The sequence below is a fragment of the Gambusia affinis genome, linkage group LG08 (assembly GCF_019740435.1).
Source record: "Gambusia affinis linkage group LG08, SWU_Gaff_1.0, whole genome shotgun sequence".
NCBI lineage: Eukaryota > Metazoa > Chordata > Actinopteri > Cyprinodontiformes > Poeciliidae > Gambusia > Gambusia affinis.
In genome coordinates, this window is record NC_057875.1 from 28,165,551 (window position 1) to 28,191,674 (window position 26,124).

At 36.7% G+C, this 26,124-nt stretch overlaps 1 protein-coding gene across 1 annotated transcript in view; it reads right to left on the reverse strand.

The window, feature by feature from the left end:
* Window positions 1-26,124, reverse strand: part of lrp5 (low density lipoprotein receptor-related protein 5) — a 46,485-nt gene that overhangs the window by 16,660 nt on the left and 3,701 nt on the right. The window contains exons 2-11 of the mRNA XM_044124086.1: window positions 20,938-21,138; window positions 19,264-19,480; window positions 18,431-18,499; window positions 17,782-17,910; window positions 12,512-12,708; window positions 11,726-11,857; window positions 9,262-9,350; window positions 8,953-9,171; window positions 8,753-8,841; window positions 5,523-5,694 (exon numbers count right to left, since the gene is read on the reverse strand). Of these exons, the coding sequence (XP_043980021.1) occupies window positions 5,523-5,694; window positions 8,753-8,841; window positions 8,953-9,171; window positions 9,262-9,350; window positions 11,726-11,857; window positions 12,512-12,708; window positions 17,782-17,910; window positions 18,431-18,499; window positions 19,264-19,480; window positions 20,938-21,138 (1,514 nt within the window). The remainder of the gene's footprint in view (window positions 1-5,522; window positions 5,695-8,752; window positions 8,842-8,952; window positions 9,172-9,261; window positions 9,351-11,725; window positions 11,858-12,511; window positions 12,709-17,781; window positions 17,911-18,430; window positions 18,500-19,263; window positions 19,481-20,937; window positions 21,139-26,124) is intronic.

Here is a 26,124-nt window from a genome sequence, read left to right on the forward strand (position 1 = left end):
AGATAGAATGCTTCGTTTCTTGATGGACACGAGGGAAAGGACAAAATGGCAGAGAAAATAGGCAAAGACAAAGTTAACAAAGGTCTCATCAGACACGCAGAGAGACGTCAGCCCATCACAGAACACTTCACATATGGTAGCACATGGAGATTATCTGGTGCACACAATAAAACAACAAGAATCCAAAGAAAAACAGACCCTACAGAGCCCAGAACTGTTAACCCCATAACAACACATCTCTTTTAGTACAAAAATCTCTCAGATTTCTAACTCCTTACCAGAGGTACTATCCTTTAAAGCCTGTTGTATCAAGGAAATATGTAGCGAAATATAGCATACATATAAATATTGCTGCTTATGATGATTTTATTGAAGCAAGAGGCAAAAAAAAGGTAGAAGAATTCAGCAAAATTTTAAAATGTTTTTAAAATGTGTTTTATTAAATGCATGCAATAGATTCTGAGAGTTCAAAAATGCAAACTCTCAGAAAATTATTTACTGTGTCAAGCTTTAAAGGGTTAAACCAAGCACCAGTCAGACATTCATTAAAAGGCTTCCAACTGAGCTGTGTGTATGTGTGTGAACCAGGTTTTCATATCCTTGTGGGGACCTATTTCTGTCTACATTGTGGGGTTGCGTGTGCGTGCGTGTGTTTGGGCGTGTGAGGGTGTTTGGGTGTGTGCGGGTTGGTGGGTGTGTGAGTGCAGTAAGCCTGTTTTTACTCAGCTGCTCTTATTCCCATTCTAGGTGCACAGAGGTCACAATTAATGTTTGTATTTTCTGCAACATGCAAACAACGTAAATGCATAATGGAAAAATTTTCATTAAGTGGCACATCTGTTTATCTAGAATTTATAGACATATATACTCTTCTAATGATTTTTTTTTTGTGAGGCAAAAGTAGAATAATCATTGAAAACTTTTTCTTTCGTGAAATACTTGAGGAACAGTTTAGTTTTCCTTTAATGCAAGTGGGAAGTATGGATCCTGTGGAAGGAGAGGAAATTCCACAGTACACACCACTCTCTTTCCACCTCATAGACAAACACACATCTACACACTGAATGGCCTCAACCATATGGCTCAGTGGTGAGGCTGAATAGAGCTACACATTCTCAATTTGCATAACCACAACAAAGCTGGTGCTTCACATGCATCTGGGTGAGTGTGCGAGCACACAAAGAAAGCAACACATTGGGCAAACAACCTACACACACGATCTCTTTTTAAAAGAACGGTGCCTGTTCCAGAAGTTTATGACAAGGAGGTGGAGGGGGAGTTTCACTTTTAAAGAGAGGGGCCAGTGTGAGGAGGGGGGCAATGAGAGAAGCAGACAAAGTTAGAGCATTCCAAAGCAGGCTTTATTATTCACTCCCCTCACTTTCAGAGCCAAACATGTTGAATGCTGTTCAATTTTCTTCTGTTTGACAGTCTTGCTTGGTGCGTACACACAAACACATGCATGAACACACACACATCAAAGAACAAAACACAGAGTAGCAAGTTTCTGAAACTTTATCTCAGCCACACAACCAGGACACAACCGTACCCTGACCTTTGTCCTTTAAGATGTGACACAACAAAAACAAAACACATGAAAACGTTTACATTTTTGGGGTGTTTTCTTTCGTCCCTATCAGCCAGTCCAAGGCTTTCCAATTTAAATTTCCTTTAAATTTAAATCAGTCCTTGTCATGGCACGATCTGTTCCGGAAGCAAAATCAATGCCATCAGATCCAAGATATACTTCCAGATTATTCTTAAAACGTACATCCACAAGGATAGCCTATTTATTTATATTAATTAAAATACTACTTGTTTTAAAAGGACCTATTTTCATAGACAATGTTATAATTCTTTTAATGAATAATGTCTCCGATCTCATACTACGATATAGATAGAGTGTGTACGCCATGTAGGCGCTAAGCAGCCTGAAGTCCATAGACTCATACAATCAGAGTTTCAACAGCTTTGTAAAGGACGTCCAAACTCTTCAAGGGTATAACAAGGTTCTAATGACTGACACAGTAAGTACATGTGGTAACATCCATGTAGGATACATGTTTGTCTTAGTTTGCAGATAAAAGCTACATTAGCTAAGTTAATTTTGCTAGTTCAACAGTAAATACTAAAGTAAATATCACTGATATTTGTCTTAGTATTACACAGAGGTGGGTAGAGTACTCAAAAACTGTAATCGAGTAACAGTTGTAATGTGCTCATATTGTTTATAAGTTAGATGGGAATGAGGCGAGAGCTGTTTCTAATAGGACAGCACCGATTGCAGTTTTCTGGCAGATCACTGATTACTGATCTTTAAAAAGCCTGACCTGCGCATTCCGATTTTGACGGACACCAATTTTTTTTATCTGAAATGTCACTAAATAAAGCAAGAAAGTCATGGAGCTGGTAACAGTGGGATGATTGTTGTTAACTGAAAACATGCAGACATGACTTGGTGGGTGAATCTGTCTGCTCTCATCCTGATTACACCCAGTGTTTTACCTCCTCCGCTCATCCCCACACTTGGTCACGGCCCACAGTGTCTCTTGGCACCACCCACTTTGGTGGAACTTAAAATAAAATTGTTCAGGGTGAACAATTTTATTTTAAAATTGTTCAGTTACACTTAAAAGGTGTACATATAAAGTACAAAACAATAAGGTTAAGTTGCTCAAACGTTATTGGCTTCAGCTGAGAGGCTCTGATCCATGACTTTTGTGTTCTGATTAAGATATCTAATTTAAATATGTGGCGTTATTGATATTTCTTGATCCAGAGTGTTTTTATTTAAACTGACACAATTTACACCCATACCATGTTTTTTTTAATATTTATTCATTTAAAACCCTTCACTATCAGGAGGATTCCAGTGTCCTCAAGGAGCCACTGAGGACACTGGAAGTGTTTTAAGGATGACTGTTAAAGGGTTAAGATTGATCATTACATAATAAGCCTCAGAACAGTCCTTCCACACTCATGTCAACACTATAACATTTTGGCAGCATAGCACCAAAGATCTTGCTACACTCCTACAATGAATTGTAAGATTTGTTCCAGATTTTAAAAAGGTTTTAACATAAACTAGTATTTATTAACTCCAGATACTCGCTCTGCTGTATTTTAGTGTCCTGGCCATTGCGTTCTGGTGCAATTCCGCTTGAAAAAAAGTTCTCACTTCCAGCACAGTCTGGATTTTCTCCCCTTGACTTGGATTCTCTCCAGTCGATTTCCTACCAGGCCAGTCAGCAAACAGAAGAAGTTGTGAACAATGACGTTGTTTTTCTGCTTTGATTAAGAATGTAGTCTGCTTATAGTTCTAGCAATGGCAGTGGAGGACTCAACAAAATATCGAATTAACATTAACAGTTGCCTTGTTTGGATCAGCTCTTCTCTCTTTGGAGTGTAGGACGGTTCTTTCACTAAACTTCTTAGCGTTGAACTGGCATGCTACATATTGAGGCCAACGTCACGTTAGAAATTTGGTAAAATTTTAAATCTCAACAGAGCTCACGCCTCCAGAAGGTAATTGTTTCTCAATAGGAAGAGAAAGTTTTATTAAACCACAAATATCCTTCTTCAGCAGGACTGTAAACAAATCACACTGTGGGGTTTTAGTGCATAAACCTTAGCAAAAATCAGAGAAACTCATAAACACCCACAAAAGTCAAAGAGTGAAAATATCGTCACTTTTTTCAGCTATTTCATTTCAGCAAGATAAAAACAGGGTTAAAATGTGGGAAAAATGGCTTTGAAGTGGCTCCTTTCACCCTGACAGAGGGTGGGAGGAAGGGTGAGAGGGAGCAGCCGCCCCTTTTCAATTGGTAAGCATTCAGCCAGAAACTTGGCTATTCACTGTTTTGTTGCACTCTTCTCCCTTCCTCTCTCTGCTGCTATGCAAGTAGCAAACATTAACACAAGCAAACATTGAGAAATATAGTCACAGAGTTGCAGGGACACCACAGCCAAAGTCTGGGTAAATGAGTGAAAATGCTGGAAGAAAAAAAAAAAACGATCCAAGAGGAAGAGGAGTAAAGTGAAGAACAAATAGACAAACGAAGTGTAAAACATGTTGTAAAAGAAGAGGAGATGTAGTGATGGAATGAAGGAGAACAGGGATCACTTGCTCAAAGGGATCTAGCTTTGGAGCAGGAGGGGGAGGGCACTATAAAAAACTCCCCCAACCCCACCTCAATTTATTGTTCTCTATTTTCCAAACCCCTTTCCCTATAGTTAACAATTCCACTAACATCTGGCTTTTAGTGCTGTGGGAAAGTCTTTAGTTGGCATTTAGTCCTGCATCAATCAGCCCTGCTATAGCTGCAGGTATTTAGCTACTGCTAACGTTGTGCCATAGCAAACAGCACATTTTTTTCACAATTATCCAACTGTTAACTCAACACACACAACAGATGCAATGAAGAGATATAAATAGTTTATACATTTGTTATCAACATCCCTGGGATTCAAATTTCCAATAAGAGCATGATATTACTTCATATTTGCACCTACTAAAAATGCTTTTCAAAACACATCAACTTAAATGGCAAAATAATCAGTTTGACACTGTCATCCCACCATGTGTCAGGATTTTATTTCTGCTCAACGTCTCAGTGTGTGTTATCGGGATCAGATTGAGAAAGAGTTGAAAGTGATGAGAATGGTTCAAACTTAAAATCAAGTTATTTAGTAAATGCTCGTACATTTTCTGCAAAAACGAAGAAATGTCTTCTCTCTCTGTGGCTGCAAGAAAAAGATGACATAATTCTGTTCTTGCAGCAATGCTTTGGGAGTTCTTGTAACTTGTCCTTGACACATTTTCTGGCCAGCACTGTCTTCTTGTGCAGTGTCTGACAAATACTGTGATTAGAAAGCAATTTTAAATTGATATGTTTACCACTAATAAATCAGTTACCATTTTCCAGGTATAAATGGGTTTCTATGGCTGAAAACCATAAAAAAAATGTGCATACCGCTCCAATGGTATAGACCAGGGGTGCCCAAAGTGGGTCCTGGAGGGCCTGCATGTTTTAGTTCTCTCCCTGGTTTAACGCACCTGGATCCAATGATGGCTCATTCTGGAATATTACTGACCAGTCAGAGCACCTCAACACTACAAGGCTTCCACAGTGCAAACTTCAGTGCTTGCCCGAAGGCATTTACCAAGAACAGCTTGATTTGATCTTGAATCTTCCCAAGTGCCAGACAATTACTTTTCTCAGCTCAGCCACAGTAGTCGGTTCCTGGTCGCTGTGGAACCAGCAGTACATTAATATACTCAATGCCTGCTGTGAGAGGTATTTGTAATTTTGAGTGTGCAGTAGTCTGACAGCAGCAAATCACTGCAGTTTATCTGAGCGACAAACTCAGATAAACTGAGTTACTCGGCTGTTTTGCCATTTCTTCTTATTCTGTTGGAGTTAATGACAATCGAGTTGAAATTTTGCTTTCTTTCCTCTTGTGTTACATATATTTCTTGACCAGCCAAGCAACTGAAAGAGGCTACATGCTGATGGACGTACCTCTATCTTGTCAGTTTTAGCATCTCCCCAGTAAAGCTTCCCTGCTGTGTAGTCTATGGCTAATCCATTGGGCCAGCCAAGAGAGCTGTTGAGCAGAACCACCCGAGCTGTTCCATCCAGGTTTGCTCTCTCAATCTTAGGATGCTGACCCCAATCTGTCCAGTACATAAAACTGAAGAAAAATGAGTTGATGTGAGAAGACAGACAGTGGTTAAAGATATCGGCAAACATGCAACCAAGAAATTCACCAACTTGACAATTCTTAAGTAGAATAAGATGAGTAGTATTTTAAAAGAGCAGAGGAAATCTTATGTTTTTTGAACAATAACAATATTTGTTGTTAAGCTGTTGCAAAGAGATGACAGCGTTTTCTGGTAACTAAGGGCCACAATGTAAAAATTAGATATTTTAGTTTTTCAAAGTTTACCAACTCTAAATGTGTTGTCTAAGCATATAAGGAGTATTTCAAAAGGACTTATGTTTTACAAACAATAATATTACTTATTAATTTGGTGTTAAGAGATGAGCATTTTTTTCTGGTAACAAACTGCCATGAAGTTTAAATAAGATTTTTACTTTTGTGTTCAATGTCTATGAACTATTAACGGTAAAAAAAAAAAAAAACATTTTCACTTTTCTCCAAAATTCACCAATTTGACAATTCTTAAGTAGAATTAGATGAGTAGTATTTTAAAAGAGCAGAGGAAATCTTATGTTTTTTGAACAATAACAATATTTGTTGTTAAGCAGTTGCTAAGAGATGACAGCGTTTTCTGGTAACCAAGGGCCACAATGTAAACATTACATATTTTAGTTTTTCAAAGTTTACCAACTCTAAATTTGTTGTCTAAGCATATTAGTAGTTTTTAAAAAGAACTTATATTTTATAAACAATAATATTACTTATTAATTTGGTGCAAAGAGATGAGGGTTTTTTTCTGGTAACAAACTGCCATGAAGTTTAAATAAGATTTTTACTTTTGTGTTCAATGTCTGTGTACCGTTAATGGCAAAAAAAAACCATTTTCACTTTCCTCCAAAATTCACCAAAGTGACAATTTTTAAGTATTATAAGATACGTGGTGTTTCAAAAGAGCAGAGGAAATCTTATGTTTTTTGAACAATAACAATATTTGTTGTTAAGCTGTTGCTAAGAGATGAAAGCGTTTTCTGGTAACCAAGGGCCACAATGTAAACATTGCATATTTTAGTTTTTCAAAGTTTATCCACTCCAAATTTTTTGTCTAAGCATATAAGCAGTATTTCAAAAGAACTTATGTTTTATAAACAATAATATAACTTATTAATTTGGTGTTAAGAGATGAGCATTTTTTATTTTTCTGGTAACAAACTGCCACGAAGTATAAATCAGGTTTTCACTTTTAGTTAAATTTCTTTGCAGCATTAATGGCAAATAAAACATTTTCACTTTTCTCCAAAATTCACCAACTTGACAATTCTTAAGTAGAATAAGATGAGTAGTATTTTAAAAGAGCAGAGGAAATCTTATGATTTTTGAACAATAACAATAGTTGTTAAGCTGTTGCTACGAGATGACAGTGTTTTCTGGTAACCAAGGGCTACAATGTAAACATTAGATGTGTTAGTTTTGCAAAGTTTCCCCAACGCTAAATGTGTTGTGTAAGCATATATGCAGTATTTCAAAAGAACTTATATTTTCTAAACTATATTATTACTTATTGATTTGGGGTTAAGAGATGAGCGTTTTTTTCTTTTTCTGGTAAACTGCCACGAAGTATAAATCAGATTTTTACTTTTGTGTTCAATGTCTGTGTACCATTAATGGCAAAAAAAAACCATTTTCACTTTTCTCCAAACTTCACCAACCTGACAATTCTCAAGTAGAATCAGATGAGTAATATTTTAAAAGAGCAGAGGAAATCTTATGTTTTTTGAACAATAACAATATTTGTTGTTAAGCTGTTGCTAAGAGATGAAAGCGTTTTCTAGTAACCAAGGGCCACAATGTAAACATTGCATATTTTAGTTTTTCAAAGTTTATCCACTCTAAATTTTTTTTGTCTAAGCATATAAGGAGTATTTCAAAAGAACTTATATTTTATAAACAATAATATAACTTATTAATTTGGTGTTAAGAGATGAGCGTTTTTTCTTTTTCTGGTAACAAACTGCCACGAAGTATAAATCAGGTTTTTACTTTTGTGGTCAATGTCTGTGTACCATTAATGGTAAAAAAACATTTTCATTTTTCTCCAAAATTCACTAACTTGACCATTCGTAAGTAGAATAAAATGTGTAATATTTTAAAAGAGCAGAGGAAATCTTATGTTCTTTGAACAATAGCAATACTTGTTTTTAAGCTGTTGCTAAGAAATGACAGCGTTTTCTGGTAACCAAGGGCAACAATGTAAACATTACATATTTTAGTTTTTCAAAGTTTACCAACTCGAAATTTCTTGTGTAAGCACATAAGCAGTATTTCAAAAGAACTTATATTTTATAAACAATATTATTCCTGATTAATTCGGTGTTAAGATGTGAGCGGGTTTTTTTTCTGGTAACAAACTGCCATGAAGTTTAAATAAGATTTTTACTTTTGTGTTCAATTTCTCTGCAGCATTAATGGCAAATAAAACATTTTCACTTTTCTCCAAAACTCACCAACTTGACAATTCTTAAGTAGAATAAGATGAGTAGTATTTTAAAAGAGCAGAGGAAATCTTATGATTTTTGAACAATAACAATAGTTGTTGTTAAGCTGTTGCTACAAGATGACAGCGTTTTCTGGTAACCACGGGCTACAATGTAAACATTAGATGTATTAGTTTTGCAAAGTTTCCCAACGTTAAATGTGTTGTGTAAGCATATAAGCAGTATTTCAAAAGAACTTATATTTTCTAAACTATATTATTACTTATTGATTTGGGGTTAAGAGATGAGCGTTTTTTTCTTTTTCTGGTAAACTGCCACGAAGTATAAATCAGATTTTTACTTTTGTGTTCAATGTCTGTGTACCATTAATGGCAAAAAAAAAAACTTTTTTATTTTTTTTATTTTACTGACTTATTTCTGTCATTAATCTTGTTAGTGTATTTTAAATCTGCTTCAACAGGCAATGAATTGCATTTTTTCAGGAACTTGTAGTGTTAGGATTAGGAATTATTTTGAAAGGGATCAAATCAAAGCTGTTTTACTTAAAAAAAGATAGAGCGATCCAGCTGTGACAAATTCAGACAAACAACACTTACCCATTAACAGGATCCACAACAATGGCTCTGGGTTCCTCCAGGTCCTCCGAAATCAAAATTTTTCGTGATGTTCCATTTAGTCTGGTAACCTAAAACAGCACACAGCAATAATAAAAAGAAGTGCAATTACATGTTTACTGTCACATGAAGTATCATCTCTGTCCAGTTGTAAAGAACAGAGATAAGAAATACTTCTGTACCTCAATCCGATCAGTGCCGGTGTCAGTCCAGTAAAGGTTTCTGGCCACCCAGTCAACAGCAATGCCATCTGGGTGGTTGATGTCCAAGGTAACCAGTATCATGGCATTGCTGCCATCAATGTAAGATCGTCGTATGGCCCGAACCTCATCATCTGTCCAGTAGACAAAACCTTCAACTGGGTCATAGTCTATAGCTATAGCATGTCGAATGTCATGAACCTGCATGAGAAGAGTGATAAAAATCTCAGAGCCTCATTCTTACAACAAAGTCCAACAGTTTTGTTGGGGAGTGTGTGTGAGTGTATTCACCTGTAGCACTATGTCAGTGAAATCTGGCAGATCAAGTGAGATTCTCCTCAGGTCTGTCCTTCTAGCCAGCAGCAAAACCTGCTCTGCACCTGATCAAGATATAATCCATCTTCAGGTTGAGGACCATCAATATGTAACCAGCTCATTCAGTTCAAACAGTCACCCCTTCATTACATTTGCTTTTTATTTATTTTGATAATTTGTTAACAAGTTCAATCTTTATATGGGCAATAAATCCTAATTAATAACAGTAACAATAATAATAAGACATAAAATGTAGAACGTCTTTTTTGAAATGCATTTTAGAAAGAAAACCTCTGGAGGCAAGTTTGAATTTATTGTGGATTTCAGATTCTGTCAAAACACCCAGTTACTTCAAACTGCACCTTGTAGTTGTCACTTACCCTTTAAAGCTTACAGTTTTTTATTCTTCTGTTCAAACCACTGAAAATCAATAATTTGCAACAATGTCTATGTCTATGTCTTCAAAACTTTAAATAGCTCTGAGCCACAGTATACACACCATTCCTGCAAATTACAGGGTTTTTCTTGTTCTGAATGGCCTTTCATAACTAATTAAATATACGCCAACAAGATCCCAATCACATTCCACACAGAGGTGAACGATCCAGCCTAAATGAGGAAAACCATCCAGGAAATATCAAAGGAGACTATGAATAGAGGGGGAAAAGCATCTGCATTTCAGCTCTCATCTTCGCTTCACTTCCTTTTAAGACCCTTCAAGACCACTGACTAAGAGTCAAATAAACACTCACACACACACGCGTGTGCACACGCACACACTCTCTGTCTCTACTGCCAGAACACTAACAAACACTTCAATTTAACCAGCCAAGCAAAACAAATTAGAGGCACATACGCAACAGACATTCGCCCAAACTGCAGGCTTACACAATAAAGCATTGTTGTTTTTATTGTCAACAGTGGCCAGGCGATTGGTTGGCATGCCTCATTCAGATTTATTGCCTAGCCTCAGAGACACACACACAAACCTTTACTCAGTATTTACTTTTTGCATAATAAGGCTCCACTGTTTTAACAACGTGGGAATCAATATGGCAGCTGGTCAGTTAGAGATTCCATGTGTCTTCTGAGACTCTGTACAGATTTTCAGGATGATGGTCCCAGTGCCGCATCACACTCCAACAACAAAGACACCTCTAAGTTCACACACCACACACCACACACTGATTATTTCAGTCATCTCCACCTATGGCTAAAATCAATTTGATTCCTTCAAAGAAGAATAATCTTGTTCCCAGAGCTTTTCAGCTATTTCATTATAAAGTTAATATGTTAAAATAAGTTTGGGAGCCAGATGACACAAACACGCATACTCTTTTAGAGCTTTAGGAGTGGCAGTAACTACAGACATAGTCTTAATAGACAATCCTTCAGTCATTTTCTTTTCTAGAAATGAAAACATTAAAATATGCAAGAACAGCTGCTTTGGGTGTTAGACCATGCTAACATACACTTAAAATCACAGAAAAATATTAAACCAATGTAAGGGTGGCATATACTGAGCAATGACATCATCAGCATGCTTATTTCTGAATGACACCATGACATACACTGGATGTGAATTTGTAATGTTTAATTTTTTATCCTGGGTGAGCTTAACTTGCAAATAATTCTTATTCAGGGAAAAGAGCTACAGAACTGCACAGAAACAACCCATCATCAGCGATGGCCTTCTGGAAGTAGCTCCTGTTCAAATGCCACTTTATCCCCGCAGGAGTTACAGCAGGAGAACCTTCTCTGCTCCCAAACAGGCCTAACTGTGTTTCTATCCAGCAGTCCAGAGTTAGAGCAGCACTTTGCTCAGGTCTCTCTCACAAAGCAGTAAGATGAGCCTCAGCCAAACACGTCACCCAGGACCAATGCAGAATCAGCATCACTGTAAAGGACTAAAACCTCACAGATTGTTGGATAAACCATTAGTTATGCAAATGAACGAGAAATGAACAGGGCCATCCAAACGCTCTGGGAACACTCCCTCCCAACTCATCTCTGCTGAACTATCCTCATTGTTGATCATCCTCCAACCCCTTCTTCATACTCCTTCAGTCTTTATCATCCCTCACTGTGAAACTACTCCAGGGTCAATGAGCCATTTAGCTCTTATCAACATCATTTATCCATTCTTCCCCATTCATCATTTTCTATCCCTGAATGTTTTAGGAAACACAGATCTAATAAGTGGAATGTTTTAGTCAGACTGCACTTTTGAAGATTTTTCTGATTACTATCATGGTATATAAGTATTTTTTGCTTTTGTAATCCCGTCATGTTTTTTAAGCTTAGTGCATTCATTGCCTCTGCCATATCTGTAGCAATCCCTTTTTTAAATGCAGTAAAACCAACTCTAAAATAACAAAGTTACTACTGAAGTGAGTGGAGTTGCAGTTTAGGTTTGTACTAATGGACGTCAGACACATACCTGGCTTGCACGTCTTTCCATCAGCTTTAAGCTGGACTCCTGTGGGACAGGCGCAGCTGTAGAAAGGCTGGAGCGGAGAGAGCAGGCAGAGGTGACTGCAGCCTCCGTTATCGTTGCTGCACGGGGTCTGAACTGAAATAATACAAAAGAAAACAGAAATGAACGACTAAGAAAGATTAGGCTTGATAATGTGAATATATGAACTAGGGTTCAATATGTTTGTTTTATAATGTGAATAGTCATTTATAGATAAATGATGAACTTCTGTTGTTTTTTGTCAAAAATCTGGAAAAACTTTAGATTTCATCAGAATTTCAGTACATCACTTATGTCCAAAGAAAAATCTAATAATCCACACCATTAACACAACTGCTCATAGCTACTCCTGAATCCTAATTAGTGCCAAAAAATGAATGCCAGAATAGTTTCTGAGGATTAGGCTCTTGACTAGGCTCTTGTTTTACTTTACTTTAAAATAACAGAGACATTCTCCAACCTGATTTTGTACAAAATTCAAGTATAAACATTAATTTTGTGTTAGAAAAACTGCTTCACTCCTTAGTCCTACACTGCAAACAACCAGACCAACTACCACAGCTGTCTTTTCTGACCTAAACACAAAATAACAGCTTATCTATCATCTCTAATCATTACTATAGTTAGGATCAATAGCAACATTTCTCATTTAGAAAATAATTAATTAATCAAGTACTTAATATGTTCAAACACTATTACTCAATTCAGTGTTACATTGATTGTTAAACACAGGTATAACATTCCACTTACTGTAAGGCTGTCGATAAGGCTCCAGAACCTGGATGTCCATTGGAGAATAAATCCCACCGAGGATCTCTCTGGTTTTGTCTCCACTGTGTTTGTTACAGGCATGGATGGAGCGAGTCTGCCAGTCAGTCCAGTATAACGTCTCCTTAGACAATGTTAGTGCAAAAGGATGGGTCAGGGTGCCCTCCACCACTGCTTCTCTGAAAGATGAAAAAAAAAAAAAAAAACACTTGACAACAACAGAAAGTTTTGTGGGGGAATCTACCTAAACTACTTAGAAATATGGAAACATTTCCTGAATTTGTAGAATAAAAATCTCTACAGATATTAGAATTCTGAGTTGTTTTGTGGATTGTTTATGTTGTTTTCCTTAGTTTTTTCTATTAGTTCTGTCTTGTTTCTATTTTTACTTCAGCGTCTTAGTGACTCTAGCTATGTTTATTTCTTGTGTCTAGACCTTTTCTTAATCCAATTTTTATTATGTTTCTTATGTCTAGTTATTTTGTTAGATTCATTTCCTAGTCCCCAGTGTATTCTCCATCAACCCATGTGTCACCTCCTCTTCTTCTCTGCCTGCCTTCTGCTCTCTCCCCCCACACCTGCAACCCGTTAGCTCATTAGCCCAGGTCTTTTGTCCAGCATTCAACTTCCCAGTACTTAAGCACCTCATTCTCAGTCACTCCTTGCTACTCTTCTTCTTTTCTACTCTACCTTGCTACTCTACACCCGTTATTTTTCCAATGTGTTCCCTGCCATCTCTTCCATCTCTTCCATCCCTTCCCCCCAGATTTATGGCTTGTGTTCTTATCTAGCTTGATTTTTTTTTCTTATAAGCTTTTGTTCTTAGTTTTATTTTTATTTTATTTTTTAATTCTCAACACTATCTGACATCTCAAGTCTGCTGTATTTGATATTTATGAAACTTTTATTTTATGGAAACCAAACAATAGGAATTGTTTGTATTTCTAAAATGTTATCTTGTCTCCTTTTTGTGAGCCCAATTTCAGTGATTGCTTCATTTATAAGCTTAATTCATCATCACAACCCTGGTAATAACAGAAGTTTTCACACTTCTTGATGGTGGGTGATGAGCCGGGGTAATAGTTAGCTAATACAAGCAGAAATATGCTCTGTTTAACCACACAGTCTCAAAAATAATGATGATGTTGAATCTCTGGCATATAAATTAGATATAAATAATGCTTGGACGGATAAAGATCAAATCTTATATCACAGTACATAAAACACTAGAACTGAAAGTAGGTATATTTCACTTTTAGAATAATTGTGTAGTGAAAATAGTAATGCAATAACATTACAAGCGGATTTATGTTTCCCTCTCAGTAGAACTAAAAGTGCACCGTTAATGAGAAAGTACACAGTAGTAGAAAAAAGTAATAAGTTGCTAAACAGGCAAGTAAAAGCTATTCAAAATCAACTATGTAACATCACTGTGAAATATGTTTTGTTACTACACAGAAATTGCTGATGCTGCCATAAAGGCTGAAAAGCCCAGATTTGAACAACACGATTTTCTGTAACCAGAACTTGCTGTTGCTCATAGTATAAACAGTGGTTGTGGAACTACTGCTGTGCCTCTAAAGGAAAAGAGGCTAACTTGGTCAGACAGCTCCAATATATTGGTTTGGACTCAAAACACCTCCACCACATTCCAACATAATATACAGGCAGAAATCAGTTCCACAGAACAGATGCTTTATGCCTAACTCTGCAGTATAAACATATTAAAGACTTCAAAAAAAGAATCAAAGCTTTAAGTGTAGGAGATATTTTTTTTACATGTATGCCTTTTTACTGACAGCAGAGATATCACATAAAAGGCGAAAACAGACATGGTGAATGATTTATGTCAAGCAGATAACAAAGGTTCCAGGCTAGATATGGAAATCTTACCTAACTGGAACAGATCAAAGCAAGCCTAAAGTTTCACTGTTTTCATTTTCTTATTTGAAAACTGATGACCTCAGCAAAAATATGTGCTTTTATATGCAGTGGCATCATTGATCTTATTAATTTGGTGAAGAGAGATAGAGAAATATGTCAAGATTTAGAAAAACAGATGCGAACGATGCACTGGAGAAAGGAAACTTAATCCAGAGATGAGTGTGTGGAGCTGTGTTGGTTTTAACTGAGGCCTTCATTCCACAGCTCTGTTTGTCTTGGACTTTTCTTTATTTTTCTTTAAATCTGTCAGTATAGCTATTCTGTTTCTTACTCCATTACCATTATTATAAAAAAAAAAAAAAAAAAAAAAAAAAAAGCAGCTCACAGAGGAATATTAAGTATGGTTTTGCTAGAATTTAAGATCTAAACCATAAAAACTGTGTATCTTGCAATTCATCTTTTAAATCAAATGCACAAGTTAACTTTGCCCTGCATGTTGAGATAACACCATGTGAAAACCCTCAGTACATGGTGTACTACACAGAAGACTATAATGTTGTCCCACATTACAACAGCTTCAATCATGAGCAATACAAGAGTAGTTCACTGGTGAAAGCAGCCATAATTTAGAATGAATCTTCTCTGGCTGGATTGTATTACAATGAACTTGTATGAACTGAATTAACCAAAAGGAATTGTATAACAAGTGCAGCAAAAGCTCTGTACGCAAACTCAATCTGGAGGAATAGGTCTTTTGCATCTTGAATATTTCTATGTGAAAACAAGTTTGTCCAATGAAAATAAAGGGAATTGAAATAATCCACACCAACCTTCCACCCAAACAACAACTCTACCAAATGTAGTCCATAAATTGACAATAATTTAGTCATTCATCTTATATAAAACAAGACTACAGGCATTGTTTGGTGAAATATTAATAGAAAATGAAATGAAAATTCAATGTACGCAGGTTTTATAAGACACCTACGTGTTTGACATGATTGGAATAAATGCTAGGTGTATATAGATATTTTTTAAGTAGAAACCACTTCCAGAGTAGAGGGTCTGATGTGGTGGTGATGTACACTATATTGCAAAAAGTATTTGCTCACCTGCCATGACTCACATTTGAGTTTAAGTGACATCCCATTCCTGATCAATATGACGTTGGTCCACCCTTTGCTGCTAGATCAGCTTCAACTCTTTTTGGAATGCTGTCCACAAGGTTTAGGAGTGTTTATGGGGATCTTTACCATTCTACCAGAAGTGCATAGTGAGGTCACATACTGATGTTGGACGAGAAGGCCTGGCTCTCAGTCTCTGTTCTAATTCACCCGAAAGGTGTTTTATAGGGTTGAGGTCAGGACTCTTGAGGGCCAGTCAAGTTCATCTACACAAGACTCTCCATCCATGTCTTTATGGACCTTGTTTTGTGCTGTGATGCACAGTCATATTGGAAGAGGAAGGGGCCAGCTCCAACTGTTCCCACAAAGCTGGGAGCATGGAATTGTCCAAAATGTCTTGGTATGCTGAACTATTCAGAGTTCCTTTCACTGGAACTACCCCCACACCATAATCCCCCTCCACCAAACTTTACTTGTCTGACTGCATATTGGTATAATGCAGTCAGACAAGTATCGTTGTCCTGGCAATCACCAAACCCAGACTCATCCATCCAATTGTCAGATGAAGAAGTGTGATTAGTCACTCCAAAGAATGCCTCCACTGCTCTAGAGTCCAGTGGAGGCATGTTTTACACCACTGCATCCAACGCTTTGCAATGCACTTGGTGATGTTTGACTAGGATGCAGCTGCTCCACCAAGGAAACCCATTCCATGAAGCTCTCTGAACACTGTTCTTGAGCTAATCTGAAGGTCACATGAAGTTTGGAGGTCTGTAGTGATTGAATATGCAGAGGGTTGCCGACCTTGTCACACTATGTGCTTCAGCATTCGCTGACCTCTCTCCTTTAGTTTACGTGGCCTACCACTTCATGGCTGAGTTGCTCTCTTTCTCAAACACTTCCATTTTCTTATAATACAACTGATATTTGACAGTGGAATATATAGAAGAGACGACATTTCACAACTGTGAACAACTGGAATTGTTGCACAGGTGGCATCCTATCACAGTTCCACACTGGAATTCATTGAGCTCCTGAGAGCAAACCACTCTTTGACAAATGTTTATAAAAACAGTCTGCATGTGCTCACTATGTGCTTCATTTTATACACACGTGGCCATGGAAGTGATTACAGCTACTGGAAGATGTTGACCATTTGGATGGGTGAGCAAATACTTTTGCAATATAGTGCGTATTTTGTGGAATCAGCCTCTACAGGATTCACTGATATGCCTCGGCTGTGAGGGAAATCACCAACTCCACTTAGGATTATTGGCTAGCTGTGACTTAGCTTGTCTTTGAAGGTTTAAGATGAAAATGTTTTATGAAAAAGACTAGTGAAGTGCATCAGAGCTCCATATCTGTGCTACACTAAGGGGCTTTTTCCACTTTAATCTGATAGAACTGCATTTATTTATCTCTGGTTGAACATCTAATCTACATCAACTGATCAAAACTGACTTAAATTATTTTACATGAAACACAGATTCATTAAAACACTAATTTATATCATTAAAACTTATTCTATTTATAAAAATACAAAAGGGAAAATTTTAAATGTTTTCTTGCCATTAGAACCTTCAAATTGGATTATTCTAAGGTATCCAAATTCATGAAATAAATAGATATATAAAGCCTTCAGTATGGGAGACTCAAACCTGTACTATATGATACATTAATTACACTTTATTTAAAACGCATTTTGTGATTTTAAAAAACGTTTTCTATATTAACGTCAATGAAACAGAATTCTTACATTTCCCAAAATCTTATAAAATGTTGGTTTCTTCTAATAATTATGAACCAAATATCATCTTGTCTTATGAGCTATTCCCATGTCACAATTAGCTACTGTTCTAAATAGATACTGGGATCTCTAAGGAATCTGACTAAATACAGCACACATTGGTGAAAAGAATTTCTCAAACATCCATGAACGAGTCAAAGCAACACTCTGGGTTTGTTTATGACAAGACAAAGACATCATAAGACGATATAGTAGATATAGTATTCTATTTTTATATAGATATATTTAATATAGATATAGTATTCACTGATGAGGAGTTTGAAAAAATTAATAGACCAAGTCAAATCAGTTCAGTCATTAATAAACAAAAAAACACTGACAATTTTATTTTTTAACATTCACCCCACTCATTTGTATGTTAAGATATCTGGTAAAGTCTCAATGAGTTATAATTGAGACTTTCATTTTCATCCAGCCTTATGTTACATAAAGCGTACCGTGCAGATCCATCCAGGTTGGCTCTGTGAATGAAGCTGAGCTTCGCATCGGCCCAGTACAACTTCTCCTCCACCAGGTCTATGGTGAGACCATTGGGCCAGTGTATGTTCTTATTCACTATGACTTTCCTGTTAGGAGACAGCAGAGCACAAGTAAAGTTAGTGTCCTTAGCTTATTTTCACACATTTGCGGAGTATATTTGTATGTAAATGCATTTTGTTTGCCTTTCAGCTTGGTCATTTGGACATCATTTTTATCTTAGTCCAACATTCTACCTTCAGCATGGTAAACTGCCCCGGTGCAAGCATGTTATTTACATGAATGAGTTATTTACATGTATGTGTTCTCTAGCTTGTTCTACAATCAATAGTCTGGATCTGTCAGGCCTCAGACTGGTCAGCATGAGAGTACAGGACCACAATGAGAGGAGCCAGTGGCCGTTTCTGATATGGGCAACATGCGCCCCCCCACCACTGTTGACAACTTCTTGGAGGGGAGGGGGGGCGAGTGCTGGAAAGAGGGTTCACCCAGGGCACCAAACAGGCTAGGACGGCCTCTGAGAGGAATGCAGAAAGAAATCTTGTACATTTAAGTTTCAATCCCAGCATGAAGGCCCAGATCTGCCTGTTATTCTACACTTTATAGTACCTGCTGCTGCCATCCATGCCAGCGCGTTCTATCCGAGGCTCCTCTCCCCAGTCTGTCCAATACATATATCTGGAAGAAAACAGTTTAATAACATGGTAATATACAGTTGCATAATGACGTCCTCCCTACCTTTATTTTATACCCTCATCTGCTTTTCTTTAAGTGTTAACTAATAAAATGTTTTAAATCAGTAAAACATTTACTGATTGAAAATCAGAGATAAAAGCGATGTGTGCCATCTCAGCATTTACTCTGCCATTCTCCAAGAGGGGTGGGACACTCTGCCCTGCCAACAGGATAGCCCACCCTCAAGGAGATCACTGCTCGTAGTGATTGTGTTGATACATGATACGTGTTCACAGTTAATAATATTAACTGTGAACTCCTCTACTTTTAGCTTGTAACATTTTGACAAAAAAATAACCGAGTCAGCATAAACAGAGTCACTGGAAAACTTCCTTCATAAAACAGGAACTGTACAATATTATATACAGCCCCACAAAAAAGGGTTCTGAAAAAGGTTTCTGATCAAACAGCTACTGACACCTTCTGACACTGCACACAGCAGCCTCTAGTAGTATGTGTATGCATTGCTTTATGGGGTTTAAAATAGCTGTATATTGTTTTATCAAGTCCAGAGGACTCCACAGCACTTTACACTACATTCAGTCAGTGGAGCCCTCTGACCACCAGCATCAGGCAAAACGGATGAAGTGTCTTAGCCAAAACAACAACAGAGGCAGACGGAGTAGGTATTCAAACCAGCAACCAACAGATTGTGGGACAAACTCATACCACCTCCGCCACCTCGACATTGTGATTTACTTGATTACCTTTGTCCAGGATTAAGGGCAATAGCCCTGGGTTGGTCCAAGTCCATCCACACTAGGACTTTCCTGGAGGTGCCGTTCAGGTTGGCGACTTCAATCCGATTGGTCTCTGAGTCTGTCCAGTAGAGCTTCTTCCCCAGCCAGTCACAGGCTAAACCATCAGGACTGTTCAGCCCAGACACGACCACTGCTTGGCCAGTTCCCAGAGCCTCCTTAAGAGCTGTAAGAACAACACACTCTTAGGGGTAATGTTCCCTAGACATAATACATTTCCAGTTAAATCAAAGACATGTAGCACACAGAACAGTATGTACATCAGATAGTATGAAATCTGTTCAGGAAACAGAAGTTTCTATTTCCTGTTCTGGAAATAGAAACTTCTATTCAAGATTTTCTATTCAGTTCAAGATCAGCAGATCAGACAGTTTCTCATCTGATTTATTTTTTCCAAGTCAGGGAATTAACACCAACAGGTAGAAACGGTTGGCACTTGATGTTATCTGTTTGTAGGTGTTCAAAATGATGCCAATAATAATTACTAATTAAATTTTCTGTGGGTCTGCTTCTGTGTGACATACATGTAAAAGTTCCTCAACTGAACCACAAACCAGAGCTTAAACATCCAGATAGTATGAAATCTGTTCATTTTGTCTGATTTGCAATAGGAAGCAAAGGAGAACCCACAAATATTAATGGTAGTGTAAATTATCATTAGTAATTTGTGATTTACAATGGATCCTGTTCCATTCTGTATTAAAACATGCCGACTGAATACAAATGAAGATTGGTTTAATATTATATACAGTCATAAAAAAACCTAATTAAATAAATATGCAGTACCTCCTTAAGAAATGTCCGCCTATTTATGTTTAATTTTGCTTTATTTTGCATTAGTATTACTTCCTTTCAAAAATAAAATGTTGTATATGTTAAAAAAAAAGTACTTTAAACCTAAATCTTTCAGTGTATGAATAATTTTGGATCAAACTCTCCTGGTTTAAAAAACAGACATGATTTCATTTAGCAGGTTATCAGGTATACAGAAATTGGTAAATTAACCCTTACTTTACTCTACTCTTATTGCAACATAAATAGCAGTAAAAACTATTACAGATCAACACAATCGTTTTTGAACAAATCTATCACTGAACAGTCAGGAGCTACATTACACATTTATATTAAATGTTGACATGTGAGCACAAGTTTAACTTATTCTTTTCTGGAAGTAAGAAATACTGTCATAATGTTCTAGTCAGTTCTTGAAGGCTGTGCATCTCATTAATTTGAGTTTATCAATATTTTTGGCAGAATGATGAATTATTATCAAGGTAAAATGTTTTCCAGGTAAACACTGAGAACACATCCCAACGTTTCAGTTGGGTGTGGTTTGGAAAATATCTCTGCTTAGTAACTAGAAGTTTTTCTTAGATGTAGTTCTTTCAGAACAAGAAGAGAAGTATCAGACTCTAGCAAACAAAAAATATGAAAATGACAGTTTTTTATTAGAAACATCAAAATGAACCAAAATGAAATTAGTAGGTTATGGTTTCAGAAAATAAAGCATCTCAAAAGCGAAGAACACTGTGACACCTGTTATCCTGCTCCAAGGCTTCAGAGAGAATGTGCTTACATGAGAACGTTTGTCTGAACCGGTAAAAAAACAACCCAGTGCCTTACAGTTGGACGACTGATTCCAGTGGGTTTGTTTGATGGCCTCCTCACTGACGTCAGTCCAAAAGATCAGGCTCTCATCAAACAGGAAGTCCACTGCGGCTGCATCTTCAAGTTCACTGACAACAATGGCTGATTCGCCCCGCACACCATCACCATCAACCAATCTCACGTCTCTTCGGTTGGCAAAGAGAAGGAGGGGGGAGCCTGAAAAGGACAAAATTATTATGAAATCACAGCACTGATGGAGTTTTCTACATCAGGTTAGCTAAGAGACAAAACTATTGGAAAATGTTGTATGAAGTGGCTAAGTGTACGCAGGGTTTTTATTTAATCTTAGATTTTATCCAGACTCTTTATTTTCCATTACTGGTCAACTGCTAGACAAAACTAACTCAGTGTCATTGTGCCTAAACATAGAAAATGAAAAGACTGGAACTCAGTTAACAATGTGATGAATTGTAATTGCAATCAGTTTCTGCAATTTCACTATTGTAAAGAACAGCTTGGATCTGATATTTACTGTAGTAGGATATCTTATATTAAGTGCTTTACAAACTCTATCTGCCAACAATACATATCTGACTTGTTGCTCAATGCAATATTCAACTGTAATTTTGCAATTACACGCTTTACCTATGCAACCCAAGAAATAACAAAAGTGCTTTCAACTGGCTTTTAAAATATACTAAGAATCTAAATGTTCCATTAAGGTTCATTATTCTTTTTGGTCAAAGTCTTTTTAATAAAATGGTTACCGTTTGAAAGATGAAAAAGCACACCACCCCCCACACCTTTATCCTTTTTTGTGTGTATGTATCAGCAGGTTTATTCAAACAAGACTACGAGGTTGTTTAGGAAACATTTTGGTGATAAATGTGATGGTGTAGAAATGAAAGGAGCACCTGTCAGTCTCATTACGGTGACCCTGTAGAATATGACATGGGAAGGAACGAGGGGATGTCTGTGAGACAGCTAACCTGAACAGATAGCCAGACTAACTAACCATCCCAGGGTTATTGTATAATCAACTAGAATGTATTATAAACTGCACATTAACTCACAAAATGTAGTGTCTGTTTATTTTATGTTTTTGGTTAAGTCTTTGTGTTAAAAGTCAAAATAATCATTTATTACAAAGTTTGATAATGTTAGGATAACTGTTATAATAAATACTTAGAAAATTATGTGTACCCTTACCCTGTACCACAAAATAGAGATGATTTTACTCAAGGCTGTTGGAATACAACTGAAGTTATTCTTGATTAAGTCGTTCTCTCAGACTTTTCTGCTTTACCACCATAACGAGTTCCCATAGAAGACTACAACAAATTCTGTGGTATTACATCACTAAACTTTTCAGTTGATCGTTTAAGGATCAAAGGTCAAAGGGTGAAGTAGATAATTAATGCACGCAAACTACTCCAACATAGTTCCAAAATACCAAATAACCTGAAATAATTTAGGAAGGCAAAATAATAGCTGCTACTTATCAAACAAAAATGTGTCTCCAGTTTTATCACTTTCATTTCCTACTACTCAAGTCAATGACTCGGTGCTCTGCTGGGTGTCCTTAGATAAAAACTTTCTAAACTATTTTGAATAATAAACTAAAATTACAGTACTGTTTGATAAGAATCAATTGGAATGTATTGAGAAGATTTGTAAAGTTCCTTCTGACAATATTTGTTGTTAATTGGTGCTACATAAATTAACTGAATTGAAATTGAAATTAAAATACATCAGAAATCATATTGATGACGATATGATTCCAGAGTCTAAACTTTTTCTCAGCATTAGTTTAGTTCAGGAACTCAGGAGAGGTTGACCTCTTTCTGCTGAGGCCACTTCAGCTGCAGCTTGTGGTGCCAGCATGGCGGAGTGCCACCATCACTATGCACAAGCAAGCAGGTTTAGTATGTCTCTTGCTACACTAGAACACAACCAAAAACAATAACTCATGTTTAAGGGAAAAAAGGAGATTCTCAGGCAGATAAAACAGAGGCCAGTTCTCAACATGTGACGACGTGACGTCTTTATTTGAAATATGGCTACAGACGACAACAAGAGCACATTGGTCACATGTCTTTATCTGAGAGATTCAGCAGTGAGTTTTACTAACTTCATGTGACATTTAGATAAATTAATAAAAGAGAAAGTCAAAGTGAACTCATCCTAATACTCATCCTAATAGTTATTTACTATGTAAGCTTTTGTAAAACTCCATGCCTCCAGCAACTAATTTTATATCTTTGACCAACGCTGAAGCTATAATCCAGATCATCATTTCACCATGATAAAGCAGCAATAGGCTGAAGCCAAATAAATAATCAGAGTTGTTCAAGCCACTCTGACAGAGTTTCACAAAGAGCTGGAAACAGCAGCTCCAGTGTTTTCAATGAAAACAAGTGAAGTAATCAACTGCAACTACCTCTATGGATATTCACAGTACAAGACTCCACTGTTGAAGAAATTACATGTTGATGGTTGACTGACCTTTTCTGCATAAGGTTTTGACAATCCATTAACATGCTATTTAGTATAAAGTCTTGTCAGATGAGGTCAACGTTGGTTCTGCATACAACCTCAAAGCACCATGACAAAAAAGGGAAGATCAATGTTTGGGTTGTCTTATAGCATATGGTACTGACTTCACATGATTGAAAGAAAGATGAATGGAGAAATATACAAGGGAATTCTTGATAGGAATCTGATGATAAAATGAGTAAGACAGGTGTCCTAAATACAAAGTCGGGGAAACTCTTACTCTGTTTCAGAGAAAGAAAGTAAACCGCTAGAATGGGCCACTTCATCACTTGACTTGAATCCAAATCTGTGGAAAAAACTGATCATAGTGTATAAAAAGAATCCTCAGAATGTTTGTGTGGAAGAATAGGTCTATCTCACACCAGAGCAATGCAAGGGATTAGCTGCTCCACATGAGAGAGGGGATGAAGTTGTCATTACCCAGAAAGGCTTTTCCACAAAGTGTTTCATACCTTTCTGTTAGTGTTCAGTAATTATTCCCTTTGACATTCCTTTTTTTATGCCCATAACTTTACGTTTGCTGTGATTTATTTGACATCTACTAACATCTGGTGTTAATTTTATGTCAATAAAATCACCAGATCTATTTAAACTGAGAAATATGTTTATGTGTTAAATACTTATTTTACCCACTGTATGAATTACAGCATAAGGTATACTGTAATACATATGGAGACACTGGTACAGGTCAAAATTGGTGTCAGCAGGTCAACGCTTTAAAATACCAGGAGATGAGAGATTAGGATTGGTGCATCTCTACTTAGTTTGACATTTTTGAGGCATGTTAGAATTAGAATCCCATTAGGATTGCAGTCAGATATTCTGTCAGGAAACTAACAATCATTAAACACTAATCGTGACCTTTGGCCATTTGGAAGCATGGGGTTTTATGGCGGCTCTTTTATCCTTAAAAAATAGTGTAGCAATCTGTGTAAACAGATTGCTACACTATTTTTCAAGGATGAAAAGGAAAAACAAAATCTGGTTAAACTTTGTGCCTTCACCTTCACAGAGCTTGAACGTGTATATTTAAAAGGCTTGCTCTAACACAGGACAATAGTCTAAGCAAATTAATATTTTAATTGAATAAAATAAGCAGGCTGATGTTTGTATAAAAAGGAACTTTAGATTATTGTAGATCCAAAACTTAAAAAGGAGTTTTGTACATTTGTCGTCATAAAAGAAAGACACCAGTTTGCAAATTTAGGCTTGATGGAAAAAATAATAAAGGTTTAGTCAGTTGTCAGCAATAAAAATAGCGTTTGGGTACCTCTTTTGAGTCATATATGCTGCACATAGCCTAGTTTAATAAATTAATTAAAAGCAATTGGGTGAACCAAAATCTGCTTTTGAGTAAAAGTCTGTGGATAGATTGTTGCTCTTCTTACTATAAAATTATTGTGCAAATAATGGATTTTGAAAAGAGTAATAAGAATAAGAGTGTTACACTGAACATGTTCCCTTTTAAGAAGATTTCATTTGAACAGTAATAATATTTCCCTAATTATAAATAAAGCATTTTTATCTGCATCACCCACATGTGAACAGAAACTTCTGATTATGGTTAGGAATGCTAACAGCCCTAGTCATGCCAAAAATATACACTTTGTAATAACGTGTTCCTTTTTTTAAAAAAAATAATAATAGAAAAATCCTGTTTTCCAGCAACTTGTTAGGATCCTGAGTTTGAGGTTTTATCATTTTGTGCTCCTTAGTCTCTTTCTTTGATCAATCATGTTTCTATTTCTTTTTAGTTCAGTCCTTCTTAGTGTTTCCTAGGTGTAGTTATTCTTCAGTATTTTATTTCCTAGTCACCAGTGTGCTCTCCCTCGCCCCCTGTGCCACATTCACACCCTCTCTCTCTCTCCTCACACCTGCAACCTGTTAGTCAATCAGCCCAGGTCTTCAGCCTTCATCCTCACAGTATTTAACCCTTCTTCTGCTCACACTCCTTGCTGGTTCCTCCTGTTAATCCCATTATATCCGCTTTGGTATTCAGCTTGATTTTTGTTCCTGGTTCCCTAAATTCCCTGTGATTTTTGTAAGATTTCAGTTTTTTTCATTAAAAAACAGTCAACATAATCTGTGCTCCCAGCTCCTGTCTGCATTGTGGGTCCACCAACAAACACATCATGACACAACTTCTCTCTCACAACATAAATAATTAATGACATTTTAAATAAAAAAGACTGAAAAAAATTTACCATTTTGTCAAGTGACAAAATGAAGAAGAACTGGTATTAGGTTAATGCTTTACAAAACATCAAATTAGAAATCGATCACTAAAGTTTGATAGAAAATGTCATCGAAAATCACTGTCAGCATTTAGAACAGTTTCTGATATATAGGTTCAAAGTTTATTCATACCTAAAGGCTAAGATTTAACATTCTTCTCTTGGGAAAATGGGTGCTAAATGGCTTTGTATATAAATACAGTAAAATCCATCCGGGCATATTGTTATAATGCAGTCAAGTTTAGTTATTATTAGGGATGCACTGATTTTTCGGCCAGCCGATTTATTGGGTGCAGATTTCCTTAACTTTGAGAAATCGGTGGTCGGACGATTTTTACATATGAAGCCAATCTTATCCAATCATCTTATCTAGCTTGGCAAAGGTCAAAGAATGAACCACTGTCCTCTTTTG